Source organism: Channa argus, chromosome 8 (genome assembly GCF_033026475.1).
Source record: "Channa argus isolate prfri chromosome 8, Channa argus male v1.0, whole genome shotgun sequence".
In the NCBI taxonomy this organism is placed as follows: Eukaryota; Metazoa; Chordata; class Actinopteri; order Anabantiformes; family Channidae; genus Channa; species Channa argus.
This window is the reverse complement of record NC_090204.1, coordinates 10850518-10878030: the sequence shown is the minus strand read 5'-3', so window position 1 is coordinate 10878030 and position 27513 is coordinate 10850518. Positions and strand designations below refer to the sequence as shown.

The window sequence follows — 27513 nt, the reverse complement described above, 5'->3', positions numbered from 1 at the left end:
TTCTGTTCTGCCCTTTGAATTTACAGGGCGCTTTTAGAAAATAATAAAAAAATTGCTAGTGTGAACTAAAGCCTGTTGGACACATACAGTACACAGTGTTTTGAAATCAATTTACATTAGTGTGGACATGTTCTTAATTACTGGCATTCAGCTCTTACTCCATTGCTCACACCCTGTATTTCTGTCTTCTCATTCTTCAACTTCATTCTCTTTTTGAAGCTTGGAGGTTGCATGCTAACAAAAGGCGTTGTGTTTGCATGGCGAGGCCCCTGATTGGGCAATCTTGACTAAGCTGTCTGAATAGAGGGTCAGTGGGAGATGAAAGACTCCCTTGGAGTCCAAACATCTCTATATCTTTATTTATGCTCAAAGTCCTAGTGTAGCTCTGGTGTTAGTAATTGACAGGTCTGTGCAACACCCATTTTTTTTATCACCGGTCATATTTCTATTATAATTATTGTTACTAGGTAGTATATTTAGTGGAAGAATATGGACAATTATTTAAAAAGTAAGTCTACTCTGCAATGTGTCACAGGTGAGCAGTGTTGAGCAGTGGACATCCTATGGCTTATTATCATTGTACCCAGGGCCGACTTCTTATTTCTCTTACAGAACTTTTCTTAACGTGTCCTTCCTGATTTTTTTTTTCTTTACTTTTCTTCTCTCACCTCAACTCTCTCCCTCTCCCGAAAACCTCCAGAGTTAAGCCTGCCCTCTGGTAGGAGCCATTTAAGAAGGACCTGCACCCTGACCTCACCCCTCCATTATTTCTTTTAAGGAAATTCCCTCCTTCCTTCATTACACTCCCCTTTCTCTCCAATTGGCCTCCTTTGCTTTTTGCCCCAACCAAGCCTTTTTATTGCACATTAAAAGGCAGGCAACATCTGGAGCTTTTAATCATACACAGCTAGTCACAGCTTTGGTGCTAACACATGCATTCACATTTGCACGCTCACCTACTCACACATACACAACTTCTCAGCATTCTCACGCTCTTTGGTTGATCTTAAGTGACTGGTGATTGGCATCAATCACTCAGGCTGTTAGAAAGGTATCTTTAGTGTGTGTGTGTGTGTGTGTTAGAGAGAGAGAGAGTGTGCATGTCTGTGCGTGTTTGATGAACCTGCTGCTACTGGAATGTGCCTGTTGTTTTGCTTTCTATTCTCACTGGCCTTCAAGTTACATAATTAATTATGTATAAATGTACTTCTGCTGATTGGATGCCAGGGTAATTGTACCCATGGGAAATGAATCAGATATACTGTATGGCACTGCACTGTCATTGCACATGTTAAAAATTAAAACAATCACTGGATAAATGCACAGAAAAGACATGTTGGTATGTGTGTCTGTATGTTGTGCTTTGTCAAGTGTTTTGTTTGTTTGTTTTTATTTCATCCATTCTGTCCTATAAGAGATTTTATGCTGATTTTTTTTTAAAAACTTTTTCAGTAAATAGGGGCCTGAACACCTGTACAATATCCCTGCAGCTTGGGTATTTATGTGTATCTTAATGATTTGTGAGTGTAAATTGGTGTCTTAACTGCACAGTGCACTGACTTCACCTCTTGACATCCCCATACCTGACAGCATAAAAGGTTTATGAGGAGAAAATATACTTTTCAAATCAAAACATGTCTATGTTCACTTTGAAACAAAGTGTGTATGACACAGTGAGCTATCAGAGCATCCAGTTCCCATACATATTCCTGTACAGGTGGCAGGCAAGAATATTCCCTGTGGCGCTACTGTACTAATCTGACTCATCAGCTGCTCACTGAAGTAACTGTCAGATCTAACCAGTCATCTCATATCTCTATGCACCACCTTACTGTGAAGAAATGTGACATGACAGTCCAGTGAAACATTAACTATTTTATCTGTGTGGGTGTGCAGTGAGAGGTGAAGATGGGATGAATGACAAATTAGAACCTGTCAATCACATTAGCCACTAAAGCAGTCTTTAGCTCACATTAGTTGCAAGTTCCATGCATGTGTTTCCTCTAGATTTAAATACCCCTGAAGGTTTCTAAAGGCAACAGGTCTGGTATTAACTACGTTACATTCTTTACCATGTTATGTTATGGCTGGATGAGACTGTGTGAATTGTTCACCTCAGCTCCTGCAGTATCTTGACTTCCTCAAGCCCTTTGTATTGTGTCCATACTTGTTCTATAGGTGTTTTTATCATATCCTGATAACAACGCAATCTCTTATTCTGAGTAACACTGGTATACAGTAGTAGTTTTCCAATTGAGCAGTTTTTATGTTTTATAATTTGTACAGCGGTAGACTGACTTCCTTAGTTTTAAGATAGAAACCAAATCAGGTCGGCTTGTACTTAAAGGAAGATTTAGGATTGGGTTACCCTTCAAATTAGTGTCCATTGTTGCTTGGCCTTTCATTATAGGTTAGAGTTTCCCTCTGAACTATTATTATGGTCTGTTGGGTTGAGGTCTGAACAGGGACAGATATCAAGACAAAATGATCAATAGGGTTTTGGGTATTAAACGTCTTCATTGCAAGAATGGGGTCACACAGAGTTCAACATTTGGAAGTTCTTTTTGAATCATACTCCAAAAGCATAGAGCTTAGGTGCTGTAGCATCTACTAGTATGATTATTACTTTTAAAAAAGTACAATTATGACCTCAAGTGCTCAATTTTACAGTTTAAAAAGTCTGCACATAGCTCCCTCAGCTTTGGCTTTATGTTTTAATGAGTTACACCTGCCCTCAGACAGCATCCCTTCCATCTGCTTTCTTCTTCTGACCCACTGTTCTTCCATACATTCCATAACTTCTCTATTTTACCAGCCAGTTATTAAAGAAGATCTTATTAAAAGATGGGAGAAAAAGCTAATCTATATTTACATTCAGTCTATAGCAATTCATTAATATTATGACATTTACAGGGAGCTTGGTGCGGCCCTGACTGCCTGCTACCCTTTTCCCTCTCTGAAATGTTAATTTAAAGTTCTCTCTTTGTAATGGAATAAGAAATCCTCTCTTGCCCTATCAATTCTGAGTGTCTGGTGAGGAATACTAATTCATCTACCATTCCAATTGAGATAGCATGTCACTCTGATGGAATGGAAAATGCAGAATTGGTTTTAAAGTCCTTAATGCCACGAGTTGTGTGTATTTCTCTTTTCTGCTGCAGTTTGAAAAACTGGAATATGTACCTTTATTTCACTATGTTGTAAACACACTATCTTGTTTGTGTGTACACATTCTTGCATTTATATATGTGTCTGCGCTATGGTCTATGCTTTTATTTTAAGATTCAGGAGCTGAAATATGTGTGTTCAGTTTCAAGTAAAATGATCAAGTGAATTAAATAGAATAAATATTATATTTGAATTGGATTTATTTGTTTGTCTTTCAGATTACTCACCATGTGTACCAGGCATTTTGGCAGTGTGGTGACACAGACTATAAGGACATACAAAACAGACCAATTTCCCCTGCTCTTTGTAGTAATGGGCAAACGCACATCCAATGAAGTTCTGCATGTTATTCAAGGTAATTACTGCTTCATTGATAGTATGATTAACAGTAGATTGTCTGTAATTATTAAAATAGATTTAAGTACAAAGCACAGATTGTGATTGGTTGTTATTTATCTTCAGGGAATACTACAGTCGACGAGCTGATGATGAGGTTAATGGGAGCAATGGAGATCTTCACAGCGCAACAACAAGAGGACATCAAAGATGAGGTAAAGTAATAGTACCAGGAACCTGTGTTTGCAGTGTCACAAAATAGTCAAGCTCTGATTCTAAAAAATACAGAAAATGCTCCCCATTTAATATTTTATCAGATACTTCAATATGAATATACACATGTAATATGCTAGTGCAGCAGGAAATCATGCACTGCTCCTGTGGATCTAAACATCTAGTTTGTTTATAATGGCAAGCAAACTTTCCTAGCAACAACAAACCTATATTTCTTCAGATGTTTAGGTTATTGGTTATAGGTTAAGTAAAAATCATAACTTTCTCTTTTTTTTAATCTTCTCCATTGTTATCCTTTGAAAAACTGAAGAGTTGAAACAGTTGAAAAATGAAAAGATACTGTGTTACTAATTAGCACTTGCAAAATTTATGCACATTTCTATCTTTTTTTACTTTTTGTTGCTTATTATTTGCAATGACATCATGCAGCTGTCAACTCATTCCCATTTAATCACAGTTCACTGTGCCAGCTACATTCTTTGAATAGATCTCTCCTATTCATCCAGTGTTTAAGTAAAACTGTGCTTCTCTGCGTCTGTCGACTACCTCTTTCACTGCAATAGAAAGTTGACAAACACACAAAAACACTGCATGCAAAAAAAGAGTGAAGAAAGGTAATGGTCTTTCTTGTAATAGACAGAAATCTGAGACAGTATGACAGGGATATCCCCTCAGTGTCAAAGACCAAAGCTCACTTACAGATGTTTACTCAGTGACATCAAACCAGACCCTGAATGAAACACTGTGTTTGTCCAGACAAGTTTTTGCTTGGCTATCCACCCAATCGTTGTTTTTACGCTTTACATGTTAGTACTAAGTATTATTGTCATAATTGTAATTATTAATTAAACTCAATTCATCCTTCCTATATATCACACATACATGTTTTAGTCTGTGAGGTGTGTCGCCCGTGAATTCATTTTTTGTCCCTTTTAAAATGTCCTCACACTTTTCTGTCAGCCTCTCCCTCACATTGCCCTGCCTTTTTGTTAACTACTGTAGCTATAGGTGACAGATGTCAAACTGTATTAGGAGTGTCAACCAAACGGCCTCTTAACAATGCCAATTGTTAGTATCTTAGTATCTTAGTTATGGGAACTGTGATTAAGAAATAACTCTTGTCACATTCACGCCCTGAAGGTTAGACTTGCTCAGGTGGGTTGGTGACTATTGAGTGACAGCTATTCTCTCAGTGTTGCTAATATTGCTTCAGTGCTCAGGCATTATTTTGGATTTTCCTCATATATCAAAAGTCCACTAATTATTATTGACAAAAAGTATTCAGCAGATGTACATGAGTCACATTACACTGTGAATCATGGAGTTGAGAGTAGGCTCAAATTTAAGACTGGTTGTCCGTTGAGATTCTGGACAGTGATACAATACAATAAATAGCTTTCAGTGCACATAACAAAATGATACTTATTTGAAACCTCCCTTTGATAGATATGATCAAATTTGTTTACAAAGCCCAGTGTTTTGACAAATAAACTTGATTTGTCAAATGTTTAATGAGAAAAGCTGGTATGCTTAACTTTGCCTAAATCAGTTCTCAGAAATATGCATAATTTATATTTAAACATGAACTAAATTTGAGCAGACATGTTATGCCACCTTTCACTACGTAAAGGTTTTACTATTTGACACATTTCACTTGGCACCGAATTAACATTTTATACCCAACTTTGTTCCCACTAAAAAACTGCATAGATGCTTCTTTACGGTCTGTATCTTCTTTAAACAAAGCATGGATTTAATTACTCTTTAGTCTGCTTAACTCTAACTAGTAAGTTTTAGTGAAATTGATTGTTCAACTTTCTCGCTGCTTGGCTTTTGTATTTTGTTTTGTTTTTGTGCTTTTTCATGGAATCAACCCAAAATTTTATTTTATTGCAACAACTGGTTTGAGATGTGTTAGAAAGATGAGAAGTTAGAGTGGCTAAAGCTAAAAATGCAATATATCTGTTATGGCATTGTCATAGTAACCTAAGTGTTGCCTATAAAAAAGTTCATAAATTGAAGAACTGTCTTAAGCCTGTTTCACATATGAACTCCAGAAAATGTCAGCAGAGATCCGACTCTGACATTGTCCAGAGTTGCAATATACACGTAACACACAGCAGGAGATTCAGTGTGAAGCATCCTTATGGGATTACTTTGGGACTCCAAGGATAAAATCCACATAATAGTAGGAGCGTCTCACTCGGACATTTGTGTTCTCACATACACCCCTACTCTGGATAATGTCAGGAGAATATCAGGACTCCAGTGCATCTGTGAAAGGGACTTTAAAAGACAGTGTATCTGTGATGATGGAAACATAATGCTCTGTGTGATTTCTTCACAATTAGTACCAGTAACCACAGGATTGTTTTTTTTTTCTACATCATGTGTCTGATGGGACCTATCATATCTTCAGGACTAACTCAACCTTGGCACTGCACTAATCTCATCTTTACTGTGACAGCTCTCTTTCTAACTCCCTTCCTTCTCTCTTCCTGTTTTTTGTCCTATTTTTCCCTTGCCTCTGTAAAGGCAAACTCAGACACAAACTCCATCCCCATCCCAGACATTCCTCTCTGACAGTGACTTTTGTGTCTGTCTAGAAATGGAGCAGCTGGACAGGAGTACTGTGGCTTCAACCAACCTTCCTGACTCACCAGTCATTCTTATGGTTGTCTGTGTTTTAGCTTAGTAATTAGTAATTGACTGACTACTCAGCCTCACAGGCCATTTTCAGGTCATTACACATGTATTTTATGTGAAGAACAGCCAAAACAAACCACTACTCAGTTTATGTGATAAATAAAAGAGCAATGTATATATAAAATTCGCATTAGCAATATATTATCAATATATAAAATTCTGTATTTACATTGTGTTTGAGCAGATAAATGCTACCTTTAAAGTTCACTTTGTGGCTTTGGTGCATTAAAAGCAGATGGTGCATTTGATAACATTTTACAACAGAAAAAATTGAATGTCAGTCCTGAACCACTGTGTAGCATATTTGTGTGACTCATGGCCAGTCTTTTGAAAGTAGCCACTTTTGATGCTTTTGTCACTCTCTACTATTCTTTTACAGTTTCCTTTCAATGTTCATCTATTATGTAAGGCAAACGCACAAATGTATCCTTTGCATTTTCTGATTGAATACAACAATGTACACTGTCCTTTTGCTTACTGAACTGTAGTCCTATGATCACCACAATAAGCTTACTTTACTATATCCGGGCTGGCATACAGCTTGGGCCTTCAGAAAATAGAAAAACTAATGGCAGCACACTGTTAACACAATGCAAACTCGTATTTAGTCCCAGCCTTTATAAAACACTTTGTAGCCGCAGCAGGTAAAAAGAGAAAGGCCACTTGTCCTCTTCCCTCTGTACAAACAGGAAGAGAGAGGCAAAGTGAATGAAAGAGAAAGGGATGGTGAAACTGAAATGAGGAAACATAAAAGAGGCTTAGGGTCTGGTAAATGACAGCCTGGTCACAATGAATTCCCCTCTGGTGCTACTCATTCATACCTGGTGTTTGTATGTAACCACACTTGACATGCTGCATTTTCTTTTGCTCGGGTCGTTCTGGCTCCCACACCCGGAACCTCAGTCTAGATGTTTTGTCCCTGTGTTGTCTTTATTATGTTGTTAGTTAATTGGCTCCATTTTCTGTCTCCCTCCCTCCCAGGATGAGCGTGAGGCAAGAGAGATGGTGAAGAGAGAACAGGACGAGGCCTACCGTCTGTCTTTAGAGGCTGACCGTAAGAAGGTACTTTAAAAAAAGATCCAAGTTGTTTTCTTTTGTCACTGGTATTTATTATTAATATTTCATATTTATTATTATTATTTAACTGACAGATATTTAACATGTCTGTCAGTTTCTGTTTCTGTTTTGAAAGTAAAATCAAAAGCTTAAAAGTTGCATGTCACTTGGTTTAATTGTACATTACATTTGATTAAATTCCTTTGTCTCATTTTTAGAGAGAAGCCCAAGAGAGAGAAGAGGCTGAGCAGGTTCGCCTGGAACAAATGCGGAAGGAGCAAGAAGAAGAAAAGGAGGTAAAAAGAACTGGCATGTACACATCATAATTGCATTATGTGAATTATCTAAATTATTATTCTATTGCTTTAAGTGCTAAGTTGAACAGTAATAGCTTTTGTCAGTAAGCAAGCCATTGTGCTTCATTTATTTATTTATGTATTTATTTATTTATTTAAATCACGTTACAATAATGAGTCAATTAGATTGCGGTTTTGGTGAGGCCTGCCAGTCTGTGAAGCATGTGGCGTGGGTGAGTAAGCATACAGCCTTTTTAGAAGAACAAAATATCTTAATTACAGTGAGGCCTATCCTTGTTAATGTCACCTGACATACACACAGTTATTGTTCTATTTAACTGCTTTATATTGGTATAGCACACAACCACATATTGAAAACTAACTGAACAAAAGACTACAGCAATTCATGTACACAGACTTGTGCACAAACACACACAACTTAAGCAAACACACATATTCACTTGAAAACAATTATTGTATGTCAGAGTTGGCAAATACACACAGATGCAGACACACTGTCACGCATGCAGGAAAAACAATAATTGTCTATGAAGATGGCACCAATGTTGTAATACAGTCTATATTAATATAGTGTAGTCCTCGCTGATTGTTGTTGATTCAATAGCACAGAGCCTCGGGGAACTGAGAGGTATTGGGTGACCCTGTTCGCTCAGGTGATTTGTCACTTAAGTTAAACAGAGCACAAACAACAAAAGATCCCATGGCTGGGCCTTCTTAATTATATAACTGTAGTCCACTAACCAAACTATGTGTACCCTTGTGTATTTTAAACAACAATAGCCACTATGATCTTGTGTTTCCTACTTATATCAGTTTTCTGTGCCCAAGCACCATGGTTTCCATGGTTTCTTTTCTACTAACAAACTAATATTGTTGTGCCACAATCTAGATATTTAGCAACAGCTGCTTGATCCTGACCATGGTAACTTAAGTTTTTTTGTTGTTGTTGTTGGTTTTTTTAAATCTTGTTAACAAAGACCTGAAATTGTACATTTGTGCAACAGCCCACATTTCATTCTTGTACTCAGATGTTCTGTGACTTTGTTATGAGGTGGATTAAACAGATACACTGATGAACAGACAAGAAAATAAGGAGCAATAACAATTTGATGAGTTATTGTGAATAATGATTTAAATCTTGAAATATCTTTTAACTTCTTTTTATTGTAGAGTAAAAATAAAAACATTATTGCAGCATATAGGAATACTGAGTGTTTGATTTGTATCCACAAGGACATTTTGCAGACAGATATGACCATTGCAGACCTAACAAATGTTTTGGTGTCAGTCGTTACAGTGTTTTTGAACTCTCTAAACTTAAAAATTGAACTGCCTTCAAACTCATTATACACTTTTTGTTTTTTTGCTTTGTAGTTTTCAGTTGTGTCTTAAGAGGCAGTAACTTATTAACTGTATGTGACAGAACCTGCAGACACAACAAAAACATCATTTTTCACAAGAGAGAGGACATTCTAGAGGGAGTTCTTTCTGTGTGACTTTGTGCAGACCATAGTGAGATGAGGAGGTGGTGGAGATGAGATAGGAGCTGGTGAATTGAACGGGGGTGTACAGGATGACATTACTATTTACTTCTTTCAGGAGGTCTTAGCATACAGTTGTGAGGCTGTCAGGTGTACCCCACCCCCCATCCCACCTTCTGCTCATCATCTGTTTGCTTTGTGTGGTTAGCTGAACTGAGCTGGAGAGGCAAGTAAATGGATGGATAGAAAATTTTTTTGTTTGTTTTTTTGGTGGAGCCACTTGTAGTTCAACTAGACATGTGTCTTGTGGTTTCTTCCAGGATTCAACCTCTTACTTTTGTGAAAGTTTATGCTTGTGCCTGTGGTCGACTGTCTGTCTCCATTTGTATGCCAACTATCTCACATACACACACATGCTTTTGTTTGATGTTTGTGTGTGAGCGTGTTAGTTTGTCCCCAGGGGCCCCTTTAACTCAGTCAGCATCACTTCTTATACCTGAGGGAGCTGATGGCGGAGCGGCACGCGCCCTACCCTGCCCACTCAACACCAGAAGCTGCTAATGAGCTACTGTTGTACACTCTTATGAAATATAATTGCATTATGGTGTGTAAATAAAGCCGAGGCGTGTTGTCACAGCATATGCTCCCCGGCTGGCCAAACAGGAACAACAAGCTGGGGGAGGTGTAGGGGGAGAGGGGCAGAAGCAGAAAGTAGAGGAAGGCTCAAGGGAATGGCTGGAGCATGGTTTTTGGAACATGGGAGAGCTGATTAGCTTTGCTGTTCAAAATGGCAGTTGATGGTTATCGTTGTGCTCATTAGCGCACCCCCCCCCCATGTGGTATCTACACTGGAAATCTTATCAGCACATGACTATAAGACTTTGAATTAACTGTAGTACATACAGATACATTCAACAGGCTTAATCTCAGATTTCCTTGACAGCATAACTGAGGAACGGTAAGATACTATGAAGGAAGAATACAGAACTCCTAAATTTTTATAATCTGCTAAAATGATACTTGGCAACCTTGTGAGCTTCTCCAGGCTTTAGGGAACAGGGTGAGACACAGGACAGCTAATTTAATAAAATTCTCAGGACAAAAAGAGCTTTTAATTAATGTGAGTCCACAGTGATACAATCAGACTCTGGGAGCAACTTCTAGGCTTGTCTTTTGTATTGTGTCGTCATCCTCATAACTGAAGCAGTTCTTAAATCTCTTGTTTCAATTTACAATAAACACAGGGAGTTGAGACAAATTTTTTATGATCACATTTGACAAAATCTCACATCTTTTGATTGTCCTGAGGATTTTCTGTTTTACTGAATATGAAAGTGGGTAGAAGGTTGAACCCATTATGCAAGGAAATCAATAATAATATAGTAATAATCAACATAATCAGATAATCAACAGTTATCCCATTATCATCATAAAAATCTGGTCTTGTCTTTATTGATTATGAAGTGTTTCCAAAATTGTCAGTCAACTGTTTTAAGTCAAATATTTGTCCCCCCCACCTCTTTCAGGCAATCCGCTTGTCTCTGGAACAGACCCTACCACCAGAGCCTGACGAGGAGTCAGGAGAGCTAATCAGCAAACTGCGAATTCGCACACCAAGTGGCGAGTTTCTAGAGAGGCGTTTTCTGGGCAGCTGTAAGCTCCAGGTCCTCTTCGACTTTGTGGCCTCCAAGGGATATCCTTTTGAAGAGTTCAAGCTTCTTACCACCTTTCCCCGAAGAAATGTGAGTGGTATACAGTGCACACTTACAGACATAAATGCATGTCCATAAACACATGTCCTTATCTGCTCACATATTTTAAGACCAGTATATTTAATCTGTTAAATTCACCAATGGTGAGGCATTTGCTTTCTAACAGGATGGGAGTCGATTGTTGACCTGTTCTCTGCTCCCACAAACAATCACTAAATTCATCCTTGATGCAGAAGAGTAGTGGCAGGTTATAATGTCCTCCCAGCCACAGCTCACATCTCTGCTGGAGACATCCACAGCTGTAATTGGCTTTTCCATTCAGGCCTGGGTTGAAAACTAGGCGACAGTGTGTGAGTGGAGAGCAGCAGGGACATTAGTTAAGACAATCTGTTGGGGCTGATTGATGATTTAGTTGTTGTTGTTTTTTTAAAATATCATTATTGTTTTCAGTGTTTTTGTGCTGCAGCGCCATTGGTGTGTCACTACCTTTGTTTACTCATACCTGTTATGGGGCAAGTTAAGCTAACTGCTTATCCTCCCACCTGTGCACACATTTTATTCAGTGAATATTAATTAGCATTAGTCCACTGTGAATACAGTACACTATGACTGTGTTAGGATACAGTTGTCAGCACTAACAGAAGAGTCCTCTGTGACTCTTCTGCTGACACCCAGCAGTACTGACTCAGCTACAGCCCTTTTTATATGGTTTGGTCACAACACTCTGCAGTAGCAAGCTAATGAGCACAGTTTTAACTACCAGTTTAATTAGCTATGCTCCTGGAAACAAAAATGAGATTTCCATTAATCAAGAAAGAAGTGCATGTAGAGGGGTGGGCAGTGGTGGTTGTAAAGAGTGTGTGTTTATGTGTGTGAGGGGGTGTGTAGGCTTGCCCAGGCAGTGTGCCATCGTAGTCTGTAGAGACTGCTGGGGCACAAACACCTCAAACTAACACACAAATTAACGCGTAGCTCACTTCATTTCGTCACAATCACACACTTCAACACATGCACAAATATTTTCAAGCAAACACATGCCCCACTCACAACTTTGTCACTTAAAGGATTCACAGTTGTCTCTTTATAATCAAGAGTAAACATGTGTTTGAGACAGAGATAAAGATGTGTCTGCATCGCAGATGAAATTCCGGCAAAAACAGGATGGGAGGATTAGGGGGGTAGAGAAGCAAGAAGACTATGGTGACTGCAGAACTAGTAAAAAGAGAACAGAGAAGACAAAAGCTTAAACAAAGAAAAGATTTAATCAGAGAAACAGTCTGAAAGAGAAAAGGATAGAGAAGACAAGTGGAGAAGATATTAAAAAGAGGAAGATAGGAGATAATTCCAGAAAACAGAAAGGCAAGAGATTTGGGGAAAGAGAGTGGGGAGGCAGCTCAGTGGTAGTGCCAGTATGAGGCTGTGCACACAGGCCCTTGTCTAATCCTGCAGCTCTGTGTTGTAATTAAATGAGAGGGAGCATAGAAAGCCTCCATTCCGTCCAGACGCTCTCACTGTTGCTCTGCCAGGATGAGAGGATAGAGGATAGACCACTATTGCATTTGTAATACTGCACAACTGTTGAAACCTTCTTTCCCTTTTTTAGTTCTCTGCGGCTTTGTGCAGTGTGACTCTTTCTTTTGCTGTTTCCCTCCTCGTCAGCCTGCTTTATTTAATTTCCACTCTGTACCACACATTAGTGGATCTACTCAATCCAACCTGATAACATTGAGTGAACTTATAGCGGATATTTTGGGCTAAAACTACGCAGTTGACCAAGAGAAAGGGCTGTATTGTAAATCTGTTAACACAGGGGAGAAAACATCAGAACCAATTCATATGATGCATGCTTTTTCTACCTTCCCGTAGCTTAGCCAATACGTGTCTATTAGTCTCCAATTTTTGGACTCAGTCTCTTCCTCAGCATTTGGTATCAGTGGCTTATCTCTTCAGCACTACAGCAGGCCTTACACTGGCATCATTTGTACTAGGCTTAGCCGTGCTCAGGGAACTAACCCTTTCTCCATTTTTATGACTGTCAGCGAGTTTGAGGAAGGGGGGAGTCATTTAGTGTTTCAGTTTAGAGCTTTTCATTCAAGAATTTCCTCCTTCTTCTTTGATACTTGCTGAGTACAAACCGCTACTGAAAGGCCACAGAGGTCTTCATCTTTCAGCTCGTGGTGAACATGTTTAGACTGCCGGCATAATAATCGGCAATCGGGTCTCCTGCCTGGCTGCCCATAGATACCCAAACATTGTAAAACCAATGTATTAGTTTTCTCACTGTGATACTGTACTCCATTTCACCTTCCTTTAATCCTTCTTCCAGCTCTGTCAATGCCCGAATTTTTTTTAGACTAAACCTGAGATGCAGAAAAAATAAATAGTCGCACAGAAGAGGCTGTGAGCACCAGCGAAATACATTTCACATCTGTTATATGGATGTATTTGGTTTTTCTTCCCCTGCTATGTGACGATTGTTGTCACAGAAAGAACTGCAGCAGTTTATTTTAAAAGTAGCTTTGTTTAGAGCAGTTTCCTCAGGACTGTTCGTGTAATATTCTCTCTGCATAACTACTTGACCTCTGAACCCAGACATAATATGTGGATCTCTATTAGTACACAGGACAGTATTTCACTGATGTCTTGAATAGTTCTTACTGTTATGTCTGCTGTGGGATTTTCAACTCTAATATTTAATATTGACTTTGTTGTGGAAACTATATCAAACACAAATCATTGTGCAAAGCAGCTCAGAGCCGAGCAGAAAGCAGAGGGCATGTTTGTTATTTTACCCTGAGCATCTCATCACCCTCCTTACTTTTGACCCTCTCCTTCTGCTCTTTCTTTCGGCTTTCCCTTTCCATGTCTCCCTCTTCATTCCTCTTTCCTTTCTATTCTCTGTCTGGATCTTCCTGCCCAAACTTTTTTCTCTTCACATGCTTTGTATTCATTTTAATGTATATTCTTACTCCCCCCGAATTTTCTCTCCGTTTTATGATTTAAAAACACCCTTATGATTGTAGTTTTTAGCCTTAACTAGGTTATCTTTTTCTCCCAGTCTCGCTCTCTCTCTTCATTTACTCTTCTTCTATGTTTTCCATTTTTCTGTTTTTCTTCTCAGCTCACCCCCCGCCCCCCAATTCAGTCTGTGCGGTGTATTTTTCCCTTTGAAGTGCCGTATTCTGTTCTGTTCTTTTCTGTTCACGCCCCGGCACTATGTGCTGTCAGCGCTCCTGGCAGCAGATAATGATCTCCCACTGCTTTTGTAATTGGCCAAATAAACACTTGACAACACTAGTTTAAAACAGGCAAGTTATTTGGTTTTAATTAACATAGTAGGGCCTGTAATGGCTTCATTAAAAATGCGTTATTTCAGCTGCACATTTGATTATGTTGGAAACGGACATCTTGAGGGCCTGTGTTTATTTTCCCTTTCTTTCCTTTCATGGCTCAGCGTTGCTTAGCTTCGCCTCCTCTGTTATCAGTGTGTTTTATTCATTTAAATCAGTGACATTATGGTATTTATTTTAAACTTCACATTAAGTGCTAATTATGTGATTTTGACCGTGGTGAAGTCTGCTGTTTGAGAATGCCAAATACACTGAGTTAATATTAGCTGATTATTTTATTTCATACAATTTTTCATGAGTAAAGAACGATAAATATCAAAGATTGCTACGAAGCACCATCTGTCTTTTTATTCAGTCCCAGTTTTAAAATTAGGCTTTTAAATACTGAGCTTCCAGATATTGTTTTATCTCTTTACATTTTGAATCAGGCCGAGATCAATTATTTGTGTATTTTTAATTAACACCTGGAAATTTTGTTTCTACAAATGCTGTTTAGTCGGAATAAAATATTTAAAATTAATCTGATGTTTTAAATTAGTCAGATAGTTATATAATACAGCTGATGGATTTGATCTCAATAGACTTGATGAATTTTTTTATTGACTCAAGGTTAAAAACAAACTGGAGAGCAGAAAGCTAGATTTGGTCTGTCTTATGTATGTATGTACTGTATGTATATATGTATGCATGTTTGAATGCGAGGCTGTGTAGGCACAGGAGGAGAGAATATGGCTTAGGCAAAGCAGAGGAAAAACAACAGCTTTGTTTGTTGACAGATGCCTCCATGCTTATGGTCTGTTAATTGGATAACAATGTAAACATTCACCGATGGCACCCGTCTCCTGTGTCAGTGTGGCATCTTGTTTCCCTACTTTCTTTTTCAGAGTCAGATGCTGCTCTCCCCATCGTCTCTCCCTTGTGTTCTACGAGCACAAACTCTCTTACTAATTTCACTCAGAGCACACAGACACACGCTCATATGTAGTCCACAGACCGACAACTCTACACACACACACACCTGCTCCACCCCAAAGCCTCATTTACTCCTACCTGATGCTGTGGTGTCATAACAGCCTGTCAGGTTCATTAGCATGGCAGCCATTTGCGACGCACTGCTCCTGAGGTGGGAAAAGGAACACAGCGACCTGGTTGGTCGTTTTCCCCACTGTGGGGATGATATATGTTTGCAGCAAACACACACACTCATAAAAACAGACACACAATTCTACCTCTCTTCATGTCATCTTGCTCCCCACTGTGCTATGAGGCAGCTGACTAGGTGATGGGCATGAGGTTGACGTGGCAGCCCCTCCCAGCCAGGGGAGCCCGCTGAGAAGTCAATAGTCTAAATGACACGTTGAAATGAGGACAAGGAGATGAAAGACATGGAGTCAAAGTCTGCTGACGTGCACATGGTGTGACATTTCCAAACACCCATAGGAGATGGATAGGTTGTCTGATGTGGAAATGTCTGCCTCACCTTTGCCTAATTTACTTGCCTTCTTTTTTCTTTTCTCACCCTCACAGAGTGCTTATGCCCCCTCTAAGCTTACAGATTTTGTAGTTGATTAAATCATGTGTGTAGATGGTTTTAATTATTTTGGCATGCTTTCAGTCTTAGTTTTAGTTGCTAACATATTGTAAAATTAATTACCATACAATTCAGAGATTGTAAAAGTGCAGAAGTTGAAAGAATCATTCTTTTTAAATAAGCTTATTTATTAGCATTTGTATATAAAGTAGCATTTGCACTTTTAAAGTACTTTTTTAGACTAATAACACTGACAGGACACTTAAATATGCCATATTTTCTATAAAAGGGCAAAAGGCTGAGTAGAGGTGAGGTTGTGGTCCCGTTCATGATCAGATTTCACATTTCTCTTCCTACAACGGACTGTCACAGACTTATCACTCTGCTTGTTGTGGGGTCGACCTTTACTGCACTTGGCTTGCCCTCCGACCTCATACAGCAGGTACAGGGAACTGGTTAATTATCCCACTCTGAGGTTAGAATAGAAGCCCTAATCAGGGGGCCTGACGCAGCAGTCACCAGATAAGCCCTGGACATATCTCAGTGTCACACCACCTCACCCATTCAGCCCAGGTGTTAGATTGGCCCGATGTAACACAACCCCTCCAGTGATTAGCTCACATAAGCTAAGAGGCCCACAGGGATGGAGGGTGTCAGAGCGAGAGTCAGATTGTCCTGTTTTTAAAAAAAAAAAAAATAAACCTTGGTTCAGTCCCCCTTTTATTTCAGTTAACTCAATCCGCTTCGATGTGGGTGGTACACAATTATTCCTCTGCTTTTAGACAATAACTGTTGTGCCATGTGTTGAATACAGACAAATGTTTCTCTCCTCTACACCATCAGCCATGTTCCTGTTTGACCTTTCTCATAGCTTAAATTAGTCATTATCAGCCATCGAAAGCACACGGTTCTCTCAATCCCACATTCACACATGTTTTAGCACACATTTACTGTCTCTCCTGTCCTGTAACCTTCATCAGTATGTTCTGGATTGGAGCCTTTTAAAGAAAACAAACCTGATGATTCTCTTAGGAAATGCAGCGCTAGCTGCTCAGATTACTGCTTAGACTTTTCAAAAACACCATGTTAAAATAATACACACTGTACATACTATCTTACAAACACACACACATTCATTGAACTGTGCCTGGATTGTACGGGACATATGGTGAGATAGTCAAGGAGGGATTTTGGTAGTGTAGAATGAGTGAGTCCACATTCCCACTAATATGGATCAATGTGAAAATCAAATTGAAATTGTTTAGGTGAAATAATTTGAACTGCCTTTCAACACTTCTGGCTGCTCGTAAGTTTGGTAAGAATTGTTGTCATGACTGGTGTTTTCAAATCTTTCCACTTTGGTGACTCATTTCAGATGTGTTCTGGTTGCCAAAAACTGTAGCTGAGTGTGGGCACATGTCCAAAACAAAGAGGACAATGTAAAGCATAAAGTAGTGGTGTATAATTTCTTGAGTAATTGATTAGACAATTGGCAATATATGTGCAATATTACAGTTTTTACTGTAAAATAGTTATTTTATGTCTTCGGGTGTTGGAGTATTGGCTGAACTCTAAAGCAAACTTAAGATGACATTTTACAATCTGGGTCAGTTATATTATTATAAAATAGGTTAATAAAATAGAGGAGATTAACGAGATTAACTATTTATAAAAGTGTTTGTTAGTTGCCATACTAGCATGAAACCATTTTATCAGTGGTGCTCTGATACAGTCTGTCTCTCTTCTCCTCCACCACTTCTCAGATCACGCAGTTGGATCCAGGGTCGACTCTGCTGGAGGCCAAGTTGTTTCCACAGGAGACTCTCTTCTTGGAAGCTAAAGAATAGGAACTGGTCCTCTGATAGCTGAGAGGAATGAGTGATGGACAGACAGTTTGACGGACCGACTGGAGAACTGGCTTGACACACACTAGTCACAGAACATGGGCTACAGTACATTCATACACACACATACAGTGCACACCAATGCACAGCAATTTCTCTCAGACCTACATTAACACACTGGCATGCTCATCCAGTGACACTCAAGTGCAAGTAAGCTTCTCTGCCTCTGCCCTTGGCCTGGTGATGGTACATGATGTATAGTGTACACGTGTTCCACAGAGGAGCAAGGACAGTATCACAAGCACACAGCCAAACATTCACCTTCCCCCAAACCTCGGTCTGTCTGTCTCTGTCTGTGTCTCTCTCTCTCTCTCTCTCTCTCTCTCTCTCTCTCTCTCTCTCTCTCTCTCTCTCTCTCTCTCTCTCTCTCTCTCTCTCTCTCTCTCTCTCTCTCTCTCTCTCTCTCTCTCACACTCAAAAAACAATGATCTCACACACATCACACACATCACACACTTCACTTTCAAAATGCTGTGTCATGGTTTTCTCTCACAACACAAACACAGTACAATAACAGCATTGAGAGACTGAGTAGACAAATGTTTGTCACAGGAAAAAATTTACTTGTTCCTTTTTGTTTCCACCTTCAACACACCAAGGCTGCTTTTTTAGAACATGTTTTTTGTGTTTGAAATAAAAAGACAAAATTAATAAAATAAATTGCAAGAAGAGATGCTGCCCTAAAGAAGTCTGGGCTGTCTCATATCCACCTGTATTTACCCCACCCACCTACCCCAAACTCCTATTCCCACTCCCTTCCCTCCCCTGTCCCACCACTTGTCTCATATCCCTCTGTCTGCTGTCTGCCACAGCGATAGGGCATGAAGGACACCTGCAGCATCTGCTGTACCTCTTCTGTTTCTGCTCTCCCTGGTTTTAGCATCCACTGCTCCACAAGCCAATGGTTTGCTCAGTTTTCAGTTTTTTTTTCTTGATCCTTTTTAAGTTTGATGCTGTATTAGTTTTAGTTTGATATACATTATATAAAATATACAAATATGACCATCAATTTGTCTGTCCCAGAAATCTGTTGAGACACGTCATGAAACACAAACCGAAATCTTTTTTTCTATTCGCATGATTTCAATTTGTTTTCCTTAAATTCACTTGATAGATTGGTTATAGCATATAAATGCGTCAGTTTAAACAGACACAAAAGTTCAGGTGTGCATAACCACATCTGTTGCCACTGGTTGACCTTTTGCATACTTCTCTTAACAAATGTTTTAACATTCTAACTTGCACACCACCTGGTAATATCAGTCACGCGCAGTTAATTTCTTGCCTCCAGCAAGGAGAGATCACACTGGCTTAGGCCTCCATCTGTAGTGGGACTTCTCTGTCAGCAAAAGTTTGAGAACCCCAGCAAAGCCAAGCACCTTGAAGAAACTGCTTCAGAAAAAACATACTACTTCAATAAAGATACAAAAACAATTATAGTGACCTGACTTACACTGGCACATATATGATGAGAGGGGAGCAGAATAAGAATGGACAGGGTCTTAGTGAGATGCACAATGATACCATTTCATGTATTTTATTTATTTACTTTTTTCCTTTTACAGTTGACGGTGAAAGCTTGACGGAGAACATGGGAAGTGACGGAGAGAGGAAATAATTAATGCTCCAGCAAATTTTAATGGAACATTTCTCTCAGTGTTAATAAGCAGAAGACGTTTTTTTTTTAGCTTCTATAATTTTGGAAATTTTGGGTGAAAATATACAGCGTTACATTTACAGTATGAATGAAATTATTAATGGACTCTGGCTTTACATTGGCAACAGAAATGGTTTTGATTTATGTGTTGAAATTAAAAGTTAGATTCATTTTCCTTGTGCAGTGTAACAATGTTCTGAGATAGATTTCAACAAATGATTTTAGATACTTGAAGGTGGAGGTCTGAAATGTATAATTAATGTTTTATAATAAATTTAAATCAAAAGCAGAAAGAAGAAACCTTTTCTGATCGCTGCCAGACAGAAAATAAATGTCCTGATTTGAGTTTTGAATACCATAAGCCGCAGTTACAGTGTCATTAATAAATGTAAATCTGATAAACGATCTATAAGGTAAAGTCTGAATCTGATGGCAAATACTTCACGACAGCAAAACTTTTTGTGAAAACATAACATTAATTTTAGCCCCATAGCAGTTAAAATCTTCTTTATAATATGGATTTGATTAATCTAGACTAAATGGCTTTTGAGTGTTTAGGTAGTGTAGATTCAAATGGAAGTTCTTCAGGCTTCAGCCTAATCTTTGAGGGTGAAAAAGATAATTGTCTATTGCTGTGAGTCTTGTCATCAAATCATGTAGTGTTTATTGGTGTAAAATGAGTGTTAGAATGTTCAATACTGTCATCCAGAACTAAGTACCTCTGGTAATGCACATTATGTACATTACTACACAAGCAAACAAGCATTTTCTGGTGCGTGTGAGTCAGTTTTTCTGTGACTGTCTTGTTTCTCACGCAAGGAATGAATCAACCTAATGTGCTCAGCCAGCCACACTTCCCCAGGTTTGACCAGACTAGAGATATTGCTCAAGGCACTGGGAGGGAAAGAGAGACACATTTGGATGTGTTGTCTTTGGATAGTAAAAATTATGTCATGTGACTAGTTATGTTTTACTAAAAAAAAAACAAGGCATGACAAAAATTTGCGACCAAAAAAACAAATCTTCGCCTTTCTTAATTTTTTCATAAAATGTAGGGTTTTCATGGGCCTTTCATGAACCAGAAAATCCAAATGATGCTGTGAAAGATTTGAAATCACTTAACCAAGAACCACAATTAAGCAAAGCATAGAGTTTTATTTAGAGTTTTACATTTAAAGTTTTTTGTTTTGTTTTTTTGGCTTTCAACTCAGTGCGTCAAATCAATGCTTGTTGAATATGGCAGCTTTCTCAGACATGTCCTTGACGGCGTTAATAGTGGAGGGATGAGGCCAGACTGGATGCAGTGGTGGTGATGAGACAATAGATAACTATTGTATTAACTATTACTTTTAATTTCATAAGGTAAAGACACACATTGTCTAATCCTAAAAGCTTTATTTAATTGGTGTTTAAAAAAGCACTTTTATCAATTGTCAAAAAATTGTTTCTCTGTACTGTGGAATGATTTGGGAGTGATGTTTTAACGTGCAAAAAAAAAATGGTACTTATTGTCTTATGTCCTTTATTTTTCTGCCACAGATAAGATTTAGTTGAAGAGTCATTGAATTTGAACTGTGAGAGTATTAACTGTTTGGCTTTGTATAGGCTCTGAGGGCAAATGTTGACACGACATTTATATGACTTAGATGTAGGGTGCACATAGATTATAGAGTAGGCTGTGGAGTCGTGTGTGTGTGTGTTGGCTGTACAGACACGTGCATCCCGGGGCAAGGAGCTCACTGAGCGTGAAGCCAGGTGAACAGACAGACAGGTGCATCTCTGCTCGTCTGTCAGGATGCGTCTTCCTCTGGGATCAGTGTACATAGTGCAGCTCCTGTCAAGTGTGAGATTACAGTTTCTACCATGCAGTCTTTTGAATTTAATGTGCACAGGCATGTTCCTTTGTACCGTTGCAGCCAGTGATGGTGATAGGGTTGGAAATGCCAATGACACATAATGATATTCCCTCTTACACCTAATCAAATGTGTCATTAGTTGTTTCACTCGTAAAAAGTCATCAGGTTTTTAACTGTTTGCAGAGAGAAGTTTGACAGTTTTGTCAACAGCCAAATCCTGCTATCAAGAATATTATTTTCAAATTCAGAGAGTTAAAAGGTTGCATTTGTGAAGAGAACCAAAGTTAGAATAGCATTTTTAGTGTTACTTCCCTATACAAGACAGATAAGAAGTCCCTTCTTATAAGGAGGTTTTGACACATTCATGCACCTTATTCTAAATAAATAAAATACAAGCGTCAAATTCTTCACCTCCATGATTGCCTATTTCCTTCAGTTTAAATATTGAAGGTTATGAAACTTTAAAACTATCTCAAAAAATATCGCCAACCGTTTCATGCATTGTAGAGCTATGACTATAAAACATTTTCTAGACTCAAAAATGTATTTATAGACTAAAAACATTATTTTCCAGATGAATCAATAATGATTAAAAAATGATTAGTTGCTGACTTTAGACACCGATGACTTTTAATCATTTCTATTGTTTGACTTTGTATTGGAGAAGACCTCTGTTGTAATAACAGCTGTTGTTTGAAAAGTTGGTGAAACTTTGCCTGGATGTCTTAATCAGTGTCTTCAAAGAGCACCCCTCCAATCGGACACTGGGGGGATGAGAAAGTGTCTGTGTGGTAATGAGCTTACTCTGCCAGCTTGCCACAGATTCGATGGTAGCAACATCAGGTTGCTGTCCTTATTCTCTCACGACAAAAGAGAAAAGCATCCATGATGTTAAACCAGCTCAGCTGAGGTCAAGAATGCAGCTCACTGGCAAGGGAACAAAATTCCTGACACAAGCGATCTCTCCTCCCTCCTTTTGAAGTGGGACCCCTGAGATCTCAGAGCACAGCAGCTCCCTGAATCACAGAATCTCCACTCGTATCCCAGACTAGCCTAACCTGGGGGGGTCACCCCAAGTTTACTTTCTCAGAGACATTGGTCCTGCCCAAAGAAACAGAATCTATGCAGCTTAAACTGTTGGGATGGCACAAAGGAAGGGTCATCTCTCTCTCTGTCTTTCCCTGTTCAGAGTACTGTTTGTTAATAACACAATAGACATGCAAAGTCTGTTTAGTTTTTTCCTGGAAAACAAAACGCATTTTCCTTGCAGCCATGTTAACAATCTGATTAAAATTCTGGCTTTGAAATGGGCCTAAATTCTTAACAGGATCAAATGTGTTCATTCTGATCCTTTCGGTGCATTTCTGCACATATAAGATATACAGGCCTGTTTTTATTCTTCAGTCTACAAATACCTTACAAGTAAAAATACACACTTTTTAAGACATTCAACAAGTGGGCTACTGATATATTCCATTTCCTTCGGATTGTTTTCTCTCAAAGCCATAACAGCCAAATTTGACTGTCTGTGCTGTCTGACCTCCACAGTTGTATCGGGTTAACTCCAGAGATGTGCAGTCATCAATGTGAGCTTTACTGAACCATGCAGCAGGCCCGTGGAGGTCCCCCTCATGCATGTTGGTGCTCAGTCAAACAATGCTATAAATGAATCTGGATTTACTGTCAACTTTGACAGCGTCGTTCTCCTTAATCGTCTAACACTGTTTTGGCAAAGACATTTTTTTTCCTTTCTTGTTTATTAATAGAAATCACGTTTTTATTTCTGGCTCAACCAAAATTTGTCTTGATTAATTTGTATTTCCAACGACCTCAAATGAAAAGCTAAGGCGTCATTATTGCTGTTTGATATGTTTTTGTGACCCAAAAATATTACATTTATTTTTCACTTATATGCGACAGAAAAAGAAGGATTCAAGTGTCCTACATTCAGTTTCTCCCAAATAACGACACTAATTTCTTTTTGACAGCGCGTCTTTCAATGAAGCCGCATCTCTTTGGCAGTAAACGCTTCACCCACCGCTGGTTGCAGTGGCGCAGACTGTAGCAGGGGGCGCTCTGCTCTCACCTGCACTGTCTCATTACAGAACTGTTCAAATGAGGCTCCAGCGTTTGGTTAAGTTACGTTTGAGATGTCATAGCCACAACAACGATTTTACATCATAACAGCTGTAAAACTGTTTTTTTTTTCATTCTGTATGATATAAATAAAAAAGACGCCTATACCATTTGTTCTAAACTGTAATTAATCGGTGCATGCAGAAAATAAACGCCCTGTTGTGACCAGTGAGGCCTGTTTCTACACATTAATGTGCTAATAAGGCCGGAACTATTAATTCGTAATTTAAAAAAAAACAAAAAACAAATAGCACATTTATTATTGATGTTCTCTTGCCTAAAACCTCTGTGGGCTTGTTGCTCAGTTTATTGATAGGTCTGTTTCTTCAGATCTGTCTCCTTAAAACGCCATAGAGGCCTTATAAAAACCTGTGGTATTCGGATTATCAGCCGCATGGGATAAAGCAATAAATGGGCCAGTGGGGTCTTGAATGGGTGCAGTGGCGTGAAGGGGAGTAATTACAGCTTCATATTAATTGTGTTTTTTTTTTCTCTCTTTCTAAGTACACACACACACACACACACACACACACACACACACTGGACTGAAACGGTGGTGACATCTAGGAGGGCCAAGTCTTTGTGCCGAACACTTCAAGTTTCAAAAACAAGGCCAATTGAAGCGGCGGGGCTCAAAGCCGGCACCATTGTAGGCGAACACATTGAGTTTTGATTGGGGACAATGGTGTTTCTCAAATTTCTTGCAAAAAGAAAGCCATACTCCATCTGTGATCTTAATGAGCGCCTATTCATGAGCTTCCTTCTTTTCTGGGCCATTCGTTGGTGGAGAAAAGGAGGCAGATGTGGAGGGATAGAGCAGGGGAGAGTGCGTTTTAATTGGATGCAGTGTGTAGGTCTGCCTGCCTCTGTCTTTTTCTCTCTCGTACACACACAAACACGCTAACACTGGAGTTATATGCCACTAGGCCTTGCAGAAGGGAGAGTGAGGGAGTCCAATAATCTAGGCGCGTTGATGAATACTTGTAGCCCATTCATTAAACAAAGATAATCCCTGCCAACCTACCTCAGGGGCACATTTCTCTCACTCTCTCTCACTCTCTCTCTTTGCCTGAGCGTTGGCCAACAGCTTTGGCACAGAGGGACCCTTCGAATCTTTGAAATATTCATACGCCATGGCGGGGTTATCCCCCATTTACAAATAAGTGTTAGTCTAGCGGGTGAAGAGTGACGCTTGAGAGACGTCTCTCTGACTCAAGTGCCTCTTCAGCACATGACCTTCCTTCAGCCAGGCCCTGCACAAGTGTAGCCTGTCTTTGTGACTTTAAACCAATCGCTTTTCTGGCAGAGCGTCTTTTGGATTTATTCTCCAGCGCATTGACTGAAGTGCTCTTCTCATACCACTTTGAGCTGCTTGACATGAGTGACTCCATTTGACGCCATACGCTTCTCTTCATTTCAGAAGAAACTATTGTAGTTTTTGTTCCAATGTATTTAGCAGCCATTAACGTTTTAAAGATAAATACTCTCCAATAACAGGCCAAATGAGAAACAGGTTTTCTGGTGTTAGTATAAAATGCAGATGCATCGGAATTAATCTGCAGTAATTTAATATAGAATTACATACTTCCACAGGGGCCATTTTTATCCATAAGTATTTTTCTTTAGGCACTTTAAGTGTATTTAACTTCTGCAGATTGACTTAGGTGAGATTTTTAATGCAAAACGTTTATCAATAGCGTTTTTTTTCTGTCGTTTTTTTCTTAAGCTGCCTTATTTAAAGTCATGAACAGTCTATCGCTGTCACTCATTATTATAAAATACTCTTAACTGCAGATTTCACGTGTGCTTAAGGGACGTTCTGATACATTTCTGTGGTGCAACATAATGTCATGCACACTATGGCCCCAATAAAGCAGTCATCGCCTTTATGTTTAAAAGTCGACTGTATCTTATTTGGAGCAAAGCTTTAGTTTAAAAGTTCGCTGTATTTGTTTGACGGTTTTTACATTTCAAATCGTGAATTTCCTTTTCAGTGTTTATAACCTGCTTAGGTTATAAACTTCATTGTGATGACGTGTTTAGTGAGGCCCCAGCATCACTGCTCCCCTGACTTTAAAGGAATGCAGTGGAGCTGGTGTGAAGTGGCAGGTTAACAGCCTCTTGTCCATAAGCCCGGGCCTGCTCGGTGTGCCCGTCAAGCGTGTAAATACTTCTGTGAAAACCCCCGTGCGTTTCTTTTCTCCGCGGCCCCTTGTCTAACTGCTACTCTAACCTCTGGCTCTGTGTGACAGAGCCGGCTGCTGCAGCGGGAGAGCGCGGGAGGGGATCCGGGTCCAGCCGGGCTGCGGGCGGGGCAGCGGCAGTGGGAGAGGCCGCTAGAAAGCCGCGCCGGGGTGCAGGGCCAGCGGAAACATGCTGCTACATATGTTGGGTCAAGCATGGCCTTTGTCGTGATCTTAAAAGGGTGTTAAAAACTCACTCGTCTGTAGCCTTCCTGAAAGAAATGAAAGCATCGCATATTTTTTTTTGATGCATGGCCTAATGAAGTGGTTAAAAGAATGTTGGATTTTCTAAGTGCTCACAGTCACTTTTAATCGTGCGGGGGGCATTTTTAATTGGGCCAGGAGGAATAATAGTGAACCTAATCCTTATCATAATGCATTTTTTTCAAAATGAACTTTCCGTTATAGCGGCAGTCAATTTAAAAATATAAATAAATAATCTTTACACGCCTTGGATGAAATCAGCGATGGTTTAGCCAGAGCCGGTGTTAATTTAACTGAACACCCTTCAAAATTAATTCGCTTGTGATGATATTAAACAGCACAGGAGACTTATCAGTTCTCTGTGGACAAATATAGCTCAATAAACACTTGTCAAGTCCAAGTAATTGTCACTTAAATCCACTCTTATCAACAGTGGAAATTGTGCGTAATGACAAGAGATGATAAAAACTTGAGTTGTCTGTTTGGCTGTTTTATTTTATTTTGTAATCCTTCAACCTGATGTGAAAGTAAACGCATCAGTCTCTCCGGTGAGCGCAGGGCCTTTCTCTTCAGTTTGCAACTATCACTTTACCATCCGCCACGGCCAATTTCCTTCCGAGTGAGATCGTCGCCCATGCAGATAATTACTTTGAATGTCAAAAAGATGTAGTTTTAATATCGTCTCTATTAGCCTGTTGGCTAGGTAATTAAGGTGCAGATGACAGCGGCGAGGGAAACAGATGGCATTTGCTTACAGTGATTCAGAAAGTAAACAATGAGCCTGGGAGGGGAGAGAGGCAGGGCCGCACACACTCTGCTCAACGCCGAGCAGCCATTTCTCTCTGCATCAGCTTCAAGTTGTTGTTGTTCTCCACGAAATACTATTGTTATCGTCCAAGGGACCGACAATTGTTGAGCCAAAAAAACAAAACAAAAACATCTATAACTTTTTAATCTGATTGCAAATAGCTGCACGAGGTATCTCCTGAGTGAACAGGTGAGGAAGCAGGTGCTTTGCACGAGTTGCCCTTTTATAGCTGTGAGCGCCGCGGACCTTTAAATCTCTGGAAGCTTTACAGTATTATCGTTAGGTAGTTAATGGGGGGGGGGACAAAGTTTGCTATAAAGATAGAAGTTGAGTCGTAAATCCTGCTTTTTTATTTTGTGGATATAAAGTTAGAAATGGATGATTGCAAAATAAATGAATAACAAAAAACTCTATCTGTTCCTCACAAATATTGTTGATTAATGCAGACTATTTAGGTGATTCATTTGAGTGATCTAATGGGTTACAGGCATATTATTATTAATAATAGTATTATTAGAATTAAACATTATTATTAATGTTTTATTATCTATTTTACTTTATTCTCTCCTCCACTTGCTCCTAAACGTATAAGAGCATAAAAATGCAAATTTTAAAATAAATCTTTTATAAAATAAATATTTTACTTTCACAGTCTAGACGAAAACTATCTCACGGGATATATAATTTTATTATATAATAGTAGCATATAATAATATATAGTATAATAAAAATACTACATATTTATATTTTGCTTATCTGTAAATAAACAATTCAACCCAGTTATTTCCAGGTATCTGCTATTCAGTTTTTCTTT

The 27513-nt window shown here is 39.1% G+C and overlaps 1 protein-coding gene across 1 annotated transcript in view; it reads left to right on the top strand.

Moving 5' to 3' along the window:
• The window catches only part of faf1 (Fas (TNFRSF6) associated factor 1), a 53445-nt gene extending 35284 nt beyond the window's left edge, over positions 1–18161 (top strand). Inside the window, exons 14-19 of the mRNA XM_067512873.1 lie at positions 3387–3523; positions 3631–3719; positions 7426–7506; positions 7719–7796; positions 10825–11040; positions 17655–18161. Of these exons, the coding sequence (XP_067368974.1) occupies positions 3387–3523; positions 3631–3719; positions 7426–7506; positions 7719–7796; positions 10825–11040; positions 17655–17738 (685 nt within the window). The 3' untranslated portion in view covers positions 17739–18161. The remainder of the gene's footprint in view (positions 1–3386; positions 3524–3630; positions 3720–7425; positions 7507–7718; positions 7797–10824; positions 11041–17654) is intronic.
• The last annotated feature ends 9352 nt before the right edge of the window (positions 18162–27513 follow it).